Source organism: Anopheles darlingi, chromosome 2 (assembly GCF_943734745.1).
Source record: "Anopheles darlingi chromosome 2, idAnoDarlMG_H_01, whole genome shotgun sequence".
Classification (NCBI taxonomy): Eukaryota; Metazoa; Arthropoda; class Insecta; order Diptera; family Culicidae; genus Anopheles; species Anopheles darlingi.
The window spans coordinates 22,874,915-22,884,402 of NC_064874.1; the positions used below are offsets into that span (position 1 = coordinate 22,874,915).

The 9,488-nt window shown below is 46.0% G+C and overlaps 2 protein-coding genes across 2 annotated transcripts; one reads left to right on the forward strand and one right to left on the reverse strand.

Annotated features, from left to right (window-relative positions):
* Positions 1-301: 301 nt before the first annotated feature.
* LOC125950212 (antigen 5 like allergen Cul n 1-like) lies at positions 302-1,623 on the reverse strand. The gene is made up of 3 exons (XM_049677981.1): positions 1,244-1,623; positions 903-1,147; positions 302-824 (listed from the first exon to the last, which is right to left on the reverse strand). Exons 1-3 carry the CDS (start codon positions 1,529-1,531, stop codon positions 581-583), a joined length of 777 nt encoding a protein of 258 aa, XP_049533938.1. The 5' UTR covers positions 1,532-1,623; the 3' UTR covers positions 302-580.
* Positions 1,624-8,269: 6,646 nt separating this feature from the next.
* Positions 8,270-9,383, forward strand: LOC125950222 (uncharacterized). The gene is made up of 2 exons (XM_049677991.1): positions 8,270-8,538; positions 8,608-9,383. Exons 1-2 carry the CDS (start codon positions 8,336-8,338, stop codon positions 8,789-8,791), a joined length of 387 nt encoding a protein of 128 aa, XP_049533948.1. The 5' UTR covers positions 8,270-8,335; the 3' UTR covers positions 8,792-9,383.
* Positions 9,384-9,488: the final 105 nt, after the last annotated feature.

Below are 9,488 nucleotides of genomic sequence, written 5' to 3' on the forward strand. Positions count from 1 at the left end.
TGGTTTAACATATCGGAACCAGCTGGCGACCGGTAAAGGACAGACACACACGCCTTCGTATTGTCGTCCCGTTGGAGTTTACGTGTCCACACACACACGGGCGCATACGGACCCAGACTTGCCCTCTTGACAGCTGCAATCGATACACGAACAGCGAATCAACCCGATATTTCATTACACTCACTTCCGACATGCCAGCACGGTATGGCAGCAGTTGGGACTATGGGGCCAGTTCCTGGAATGTATAATTCGTTGAAAATCGGTCTCGTATCTCGCGGAAAAAAAATGGAACCCACAACACAGTGTTGCTGCTGATGGTGAATGCTTTTATTTCACTTTCCATTTGCACGAAAAGGAATACATTGGCTTTGTTTTGGTGTGTGTGTGTGGACACATTGACGCAACTCTCCTCGAGCAGAGCTCTCCGAGGACATTCCCACCACAAGTGAGTGAGAAGGCATTCCCCCCGGGGAGGCCAAAGACTCGCCAAAGACTGGCCAAAGGTGACGTACGTAGTGGTGAAGGTGAAGTAATTTGCGGAGAACGAAGTTTGTCTACCCGGATCCGTATCTTGCATTCCTTAGTACGGCACCGAAACTGGTTCCTCCGGGTTGCAGAGACCGGCGTAGGCCGAGTTGCAACCCTTGGTACAGGCCGAACACGGTTCCCCGGAGGCGTACATCGGCAGACCGACGATATCGGTGAACGAGTAGTTGCACACCAGGTACAGGTAGGGGTTACCGTTGTCCTTCCACTGCGATACGGCGCAACCCAGCTTGTTGGACTTGTCGGCAGCCAGCACGGCAAAGTGGAAGATCATGGTACTGTAAATCGAGAGGACAACAAGTGTCAGATCGAGAAGAGAGTCGAGGATCGGTGGCGCTCCAAACGACGATACTTACTGTCTGCCCGGATCGTACATGCTCTTCACCATGCGCTTGTTGACGTCAGCCTTTTCGTCCCACCAGGACGAGATCAGATCCTTGATCACCTGCGGTACATTGTCGATCGACGGGGCCGTCGTCGTGATGTGGTTCAGGTTCTGGCCCGAGTAACGATGGTTGGCCGTATTGTGGCAAGCGTCATGCTTCTGCACGCACCGATTAGCGTTCAACTGTGCCAGGGCCGCCAGCTCATCATCCCAGACCTACGGAACGAACAACACGACACGAAAAAAAAACGGGACCTAATTTAAATCCCCGGACTAGGACCACTGCTGACCACAGCTACTCCTCCTCCTTACCATCGTCGTCATTTTGCTCGCCTTCGGTAGCCACTTGACACCGCCGGTCGCAACCGTGCTACGGTACTTGTTATGCTCATCCAGTATAATCGTCTTCAGCTCGTCCGACATCGGAATCACCTTCGGATCGACGCAGTTGCTAAGGAAACCGCCTGGATTGTTACATCCGATATGGTCATCACCTGGATCGCACAACTCCGGATCGCAGTAGTCCTGGGATTCCGCCAACTTCAGTGCAGCCGCCACCAGCAGCAGCACGAACCACTTGCTACCCTTGCTACCAGACATTTCTCGACGTCGATCAACTTCTGGGATTCTTGAGACACAATATCACTATCACTTCAACTCACTTGCTTGCTCCACAATGAACACTGATGCGTTGCTGGAGCGATTCGAGAGGTTTTATAGCTGCAGCCACGGCCACTGGGTCGCTTCTCCGAAACGAACTCCGAAATCTTAGTCGTAAAGTTCTATGAATCTGAATCCCTAACGACCGTTCTCCGATTCGATCCGATGAGAACGTTTGATAATGGCGCCCCGGCAACTAGGGAAGGCCTTTACTAATCATTCTCGTGATCAAAAAGATAGTGATACCGGCACGATGCACAATTAGAGCTAGCACAGCTCGCGGCTCGGTTGATCTATCAAGAGCGATATCGATGGCCAGTGATAGAGACTGCAGCGAGCGAGCGAGCGAGATTAAACTTCGAGATCGAAGCCTTTCGGTGGCGCCAGTGGCCAGTGGGCATTAGATAGCACCCCAATACGCGCACGATGCAACCGATGCAGTTCGAGTGTCTCATAAATAAATTATTGCTCGACTACCGGCGATCATTGTCTTTTTTTTTGGCATATGGCGATCGAAAGGGGTGCTTCGTCCAACACCTAAATGAGCTACAGCAATTATAAAATAATTACACGATCAAGGTGGTACGCACGATGACGCACATCGGTGCCCTGGCACACGTGGCACGTGCACCGAGTGCCGGGTTCTCACGACACCGTCCAAAGTCGTTATGGCTTTTGCATATCGAGCGCGGGATCCGTGGGAGTGCTGGAAGTGGGCTGTCGAGAGAGCAGCGAAAAAAAACACCAATCCGAGCCCCATATTGTCTATTAGCTCATATATGCACTGCGATCGAGGTCGTGCCGTGATCTTCATCGCATCTCACCGCGGAGCACCCAGCAACTCAACTCAACTCTGTGTTGTGTTCAACATAATACTGGGAATCGATTGATTGTTTCGAGATTTGCTAATCCAGAAACAGCTGTTCCCTGTCGCTGGGTGCAAAAAAGTGTTTTGTTCGTAATTTGCGATTTAATTGGAACGTTACAGCGTTGTGCGAAGCCTCCCTAGAGAATACAAACACACACACTACACGCACGCGGGAAAAAGGAGTTACCAAGAACACGGCTTCGTTTTGCGGATAAAATACAAATCTTCGAATTCGGAGTTTGCAACAGAAAGATGTTTTACGCAGCCATTCGCCATGGTGGCCGTGCGGTTACATATTTCGGAACTCGTGTTTCCAACTCTCGCGCTCGCGATTTACTTTGGATAATTGCCAAGTTTCCCGGGGGCGCCCCGGGTGGAAAGTAATTAAAAACTTTTGCATCCTCCACGGTTGCACGCAACCCAACGAAAAACATAACATTCCCAACAATTGTGTAATGATTATGATGCTGCATCCTTCGAATTGAAGGCCGCGAGCCAGTTCTTGAAAGATCCAGGATCCCGCTAGAAGTGTGTGTGTGTTTGTGTGTTTGTGTGCCTCGAATTAATAATTACGACTGTCTAAGCGGGGGGCCGGGAGGAGGCACGTGTAGCTGATAAGCGGTGAGGTGAGCCAACCCTTGCTGGAGTGGAGGTTGTGATGGATATTCCGGCTGTATTCACATGAAAGAAGTAGCTCCAAGGCGAATGGAATCCCTTCCGCGAACGACAACGACGCCGAGGACGAGGACGAGGACGGCGCGAAACGTGACCGAAGCATCGGGTTGCGTTGGGAACATGCCCGTGGTTCAAACCTCCCTCGAGCGATTCCTTAGTCAAATTGAAAGTACTGACTGATAAAACTGTGCCACCGGGGGGGGTATGACATGGTAGTGGTGAGGTGATCCGCAGGTGAAACAGCAAATTAATTTATGTAAAATTTATGTTCCTTCTTCCCTACCTGAAGAGGAGCTGCTTTTTCGAATTTATGAGTTTGTTCGCGTTGCAGCAATGGGATGCCGAATGGGATGCCCCCAAATAGGTAGCATGCATTCTGGTATGCAGAAGCAGCGAGCGAGTCCTATTTTGGGATGAGAAGAATTCGTTTTATTTGAGTGTTTCCCCTCACCTCATATGCTGGATTTTGTGCCAGTGCCTGTGGTATTCATCGCAAGAGATTTAACCGAGGGACTAACGTTAATTCGGGCTGAAAAGACGCATTTTTTAAATTATTTTATTATTAAACCATCATATTTTTTATGAATATCAAATCAAAGGACATTTTTTCAAGATTATTAGCACACGAGTTGATAAAAATATGTAAAATCCAAGCCATACTATCATTTCCACGCAAGGAAAATCTAGATCATATCAGACATAACATTGGATATTATATTTTTAGGTAATTATTATCTCGAAGTATTTCGGTCGAGTGGAATAATTTTCAATTTTTCGTAGCGTATCGTAGATTTTTAGTAGCATATTTAGGCTGAAAAAGTGGTGGTTTTGTTATAAGAAACGTTGACCTTTGTCTATTTTGTTTGTTGAAAAAGGGGCTTACATAATTATATTACAAATATATTAAAAAAAAGGCATCAAAACAATGGACACCGACATCGAAAATAATACGTTATATTTCAAACAACTACGTCTTGTTCATTTTCCACTAATCGATTAAAATAGTTTACACAATATTAATGAAAGAGTATTTCAAAAAAAATTAAAAAAATAATATAATAAAAAAATTTAAAAAAACAAAAACATAAATAAAATACGATAGCCCCTCCCGATAAAGGCATTACCATAGGAAAACTTAAAAGAAAATAATGAATGAATAAACAAAAAAAATATAAATAAATAAAAATAGAAAATAAAGTGCAAATCTAGCAGTAACACAACTAATCAAAGATCAATTTTGGCCATCTTTCTCCCTCTAAAACGGCTTTGTTCACCGCACATCGCAAACCGCGTCGTGCCGTGACATCGACATGCGAGTGAAAGCAATTTTCGCAAACTAATTTGATTATCATCCGATCAAGCAATGGAGGTAGGGGTGCATTTGCAACCGGGATGCAACACGACACCGGGACTACCCATGGTTCATGAAGGTGACGGCAAAAACACACGAGCACTTGGAGGTGACACGAGAGTCCTTCATTTAGCCTCCCAACGCATCATCATCACCAGCATGAACCGGGATCGATCCGTGCCTGATCGATCGATCGATGGATGGATGGATGGTTTCCCGCAAGCGTAACAATAATTATTTTCCCTCGCCTCCCTCTGGTGTGAGCCATGTTGTGGTGGTGTCGGTCTCGTAGGTGCTGGCGTTTGAGTGCGTTTGAGTGATGATGGACCCTCGAGACCGAGATCGAACTATGAATTTTGCACAAACCGTCGACCGTCGATGCCGATGCCGATGCCGACGCCGAGGTCCGGGTGGACGAGCAGGACGTAGTTAATTAAATCCATTTTCCATGCACGATTAGCATCGCATTACGAGTGTTGACGAGAACATGGCAGAGAGAGCGAAAGAGAGAGAGAGACAAACCACTCAGTGAACAAGTGTAATAGGGGTTTGGATCACGGGGATGATGATTGCAATCCAACTTTCCTCCCTACCCGATGGGGAGGTGAATATGATTTAGAGCTGATTGATGGTTGTTGGTGGCTCGTTCAACACCGAACACCTCACTCCTCGACCACCCCTGGGGGCCACAGAAGCCTCGGTGTCCAGCTTGTCGCTCAATTGTCACCTTCTTCTCGACCATTTCAATTAGCAATCATGCCAGGAACCGCACCCCTTCATCTCTTTCACGAGAACGTAATGTTTTTCTGCGGTTTTTTCTGCTACTTTCACCAACGACCATCGACGCGCCGTGGATGACAGGGATGCGGTTTTTGTGGCTTGGGACACAATAATACGTCGGAGCGAATGGTGCTCGTTGTTAAAATGTTTACTTTAATCGATCTCTTGAATGGTAAACAGATAATGGAGGAATTGAGGTGGAAAGAAGGGGCTTCGTTTTCGATAATCCTTAATGCTAGAGAGTGGAAAACCATAAATTCGATTTCAATTCGAACGGAAGACTTAACCGGCCAGCCTCCGCGTATTGATCGCGTACTTAACCGATGCCGGTCCCCGTGGTGGTCCGGTCCGCAACCTCATATTTATTTTGCACACTCCACCGCATTGGTAATGAAACACTTTAAAGGATCAAACCGCACCGCCCTCACGCACGCGGTAATCGATTTAACGGAGACCATCAATTATTTCCCGCACGCTCCGGACTTCATTTGGGTTGCAGCGTTTTTTTCCGTTTGTGTGCATGCGCGTGCGTGTGTCCGTTATTCAATCAAGCGCAGAATCTGCTCAACACTCTCGTCAAGCGAGATCGAGCGAGGAGGAGAAGGAGGAGGAGGTCCTTTTGATGGGGGGGGTATCGGGATCGGAACCGCATCGGTGTCCAGTTTGTTGCATCGATGCCTTCCGGTTACGAAAACGGGCCGGTCACCACGGACACCGACCAGCGAGGGCCATTAATTATAACATAATATGTAGTGCAATTTGCCAGGGAATTCATCCTCGCGGTGCATCATAAACCGTAGGTTGGGGGTTAACCAGCAAATGGTTCGGGCGAAACATGATTAAACCGCATCAGAAGTTGATTATAACACCAATCATAGTCATATTGAAGAGCTTAAACAATTTAATGAATTTCCGCTGCTCTGATCGAATGAAACATTATTACCGCGGGATTGGCATGGAGCGAGATGCGGGGAGGTCATCATATCTGTTTGGATTGGCGTTCCGTTTTTCGTGGAATATTTTCAAATGATTAAAATTTCGTTTTTCCTTGAATGTGAGCGATATTCGCGGTATTTCGATGGTAATGCTTGGAGGCTTGTGGAGGGAAGCATCTGTTTGGTGGTAAAGAGAGTAATAAATAGAGGAATTGGTTGAGCGGTACGGAATACAAAACCCAAGTCCATATTCCAAGAAACATGATTTTTCAATAGAAGTTTGAAAATGTCGTAAAAATAGAAATAAACGAGTAATCTATTTCGCACGCCACCAGAACAAAAAGTCCAGGGCTAAGGGTAACAAATTATACGGTTAGCTAAAGATTTAATCAAGAATTGGGATTATATTTCATCGATCTATTTTGATTAATGTATTAAAAAGCTAATTTATACCAAGTCACAAACGTTTTCGGGCACGCGGATTAGCCGTTAGCCGTTGAAAATTCAAACTCATTTCAAAACTTGGGTTGGTGAGGAAAAACGCAATATCTGAGCAAAACAGCTGCAATTGTGAGGAAAATTAAAACGCAAAAGCCGTGGCCACACGGGGCGAAAACTCTAGCGCAAACGAAAAAATTAATGCCAAAACGGTTTCGCTTAACCCTTACACGCTGTCAAATTTTTATACGTCCGCGGACTTTTTCGCTGAACCCTTGACGCTATCGAACGCTTTATTTACGAAAATGTAGGTTCTTTTCGTATTGTTTTTGCATTTTTAATATAAATATAGCGGCAACAGCAACAAAATCGTTAAAAACTGCAAAATTTATTCGGAAATCAACTTCAGCGGCCAAAACACAGATGAAAACAATACGTTTGACATTTCGGCATAAATTTTCGGGTTTTTACCCCTGCCACACGAAGCGAAAACATTTTGGCATTAATGTGCAAATTTGCGCGCAAATTTTCGCCCCGTGTGGCCACGGCTAAAAATTGAGCATTAAGCGCCAGATAGACGAGCGTGCGATTGTCGCGCCGCGATTCCAAAATCCATAAGCCGTGGCCACACGGAGCGAAAATTTGCGCGCAAATTTACAAATTAATGCCAAATCGTTTACGCTTCGATATGTTTACGTGGCCGGGTTGAGGAAATTAAAATCGTTTTGTGGAAGAAAAGGATTGAACACACTAGCAATGATCACTATCTATCAATGTAAACCACAAATAGAACATATTGCGAGCCCTTCCGTTTGCAAACAGCTTTTACTCTAGGTTTTACGCTCCACGGACCTATAATCGTTTGACAGCATGTAAACGGCAAGCGTAAATGTTTTGGCATTAATTTTTTCGTTTGCGCTAGAGTTTTCGCCCCGTGTGGCCACGGCTATACATTTTTATCGCGACCGCAATCTCGGTTGGGTCAATTTTAACGTTATCGTGATTTCGATTTAATCGTGTTTAACACAATAATGCGGTGGCCTTTTGAATTTTTCTTCTTCTCAGTATAGTGGTGAGCGAGCTCACAACGTCTTTCTATAGTGAGCAAGTGGTCGCAAAGACGGGTTTGCAGTTTTCTGCATCTGCCATACAAACGGCCAGTTTTCTGGATCTGCCATACAAAGAGTGAAATCAGGTACTTTCCCTGATAAAACCACCAAACTTGCCCATATCTTCTTTTTCTTCTTCTTGAAACTCACGTGGTTTTGTTGATAAAAAGCGCCCTGCTACCAATGTCAAATAAATTCAAAATGGTGACCTGTCAAAGCGGTTAAGAAACGAAGCATAAAAAAATCGCGAAACGTTAACAAAGTGCAGATTCTTACAGTTTTCGAGTATTCAAAAGAGCTGTTCGTTGCAAATGCGATCCATCTGGACGCACCGTTTAATACACCTTGGTAAAGCCTTTAAACTTTTCCGTGTCTTCTTCGTCTGCTTCTTCAAACGCACGCTGCTTTGTTGATGACCGGGAACGTCAAAACTCATCCAATATGGCGACCTGCAAAAGCTTCTATGACACCACCTGTTGGTTTGAACGCCTTGTTTCAAAAAAACGTAAACAAAACCGCGTCTTTCCGCAAAAATTGGGTTTTTTAAAGATTTTAGATAAATTTCGTGAAAAAATCGACGTTCACACGATGTCGGAGGATGAAAACTGGTCGGTAAGCTGTGTGGAAACCAACGATTGGATGCCGTCGCCCGAAGAACTGGATGCCGCCTATTCCGCGATGGAAAACGGAAGTTACACGCTCGAGCTGAACTGGAAAAATCCCGGCCGGCGCGCTCCGTCTCCCGTAAAAAAGGACGAACCGAAAAAGAACGAAGCTGCGGAAAAAGAATCGTAGGCATCGCTGCATTAACCAGTTTATAGCGAAAGGCAGTTTACAGTTTCTTCTGCTTTTCCTTGTAGGTCTTCCAAAAATAAGGAATTCGATTTCATGGACGATGTCGCGCCGGCACAGATGCGAGTCCGCGGTCAAAATAGTGGCCCGAAAGGATCGGCCAAGAAGAAGACGACCAACTTTGCCGGAGTACTGGATCAGATGAAGAAACACGGTCGACTCACGCAACCGAAGGACAGTTCCGGGTCGTAGCAGGCCGATCGCGAACATGCGAGGCAGAGAATCGATTTATTGCTGCCGTTTTGACCAAACACAACACCCCGGACGAACTCTATTTAGATGCTGGCACCGATAATCTGACCCGCACATGCCACTGCCACCATGTGGTCACGCCCGATGTGACCAACACGCGCGTCAATCATCCTGGCAGGCAGAGGAGCACAGCGGGAAGGTCAATAAGGGACAAATTAATAGATCGATCGACCGTTAAAACGACAGTAAACACTCTATAAATAGCGCCACGGTGAAGGTTTAACGCCTTCGGTTGCCACGGCTGCCAGCAAAACGTATCCCGAGGATTGCACTGCATTGGCCGCAGTACACGCCAAGCAGGTGTTTTTCTAATAATTTATACAAATAGCATGTAAGAAGTAGCGAGATTTCTAGCAAGCGATCTCCACTGCACTCGTTTGAGTGAACTTCACTGTAATTAGTGTAAAATGTGTACGATAATCTCTGTGAGAACGGAAATAGACAGAAACTTTGTGGCAGAATAAACATGCAAACCACCACAAATCGGTTACGTTTAATCCACTGTTACAGTCTAATGATGTCCTGGGCGTTCGCTCGAGGGAAGCAGCAGCATCAGCAGCAGCAGTAGTAACTTGCCTCACTCCGTGTGTCGCTGGCAACGTGCCAGTAATCATTAGCCGAAATTCCTTTCGCATCG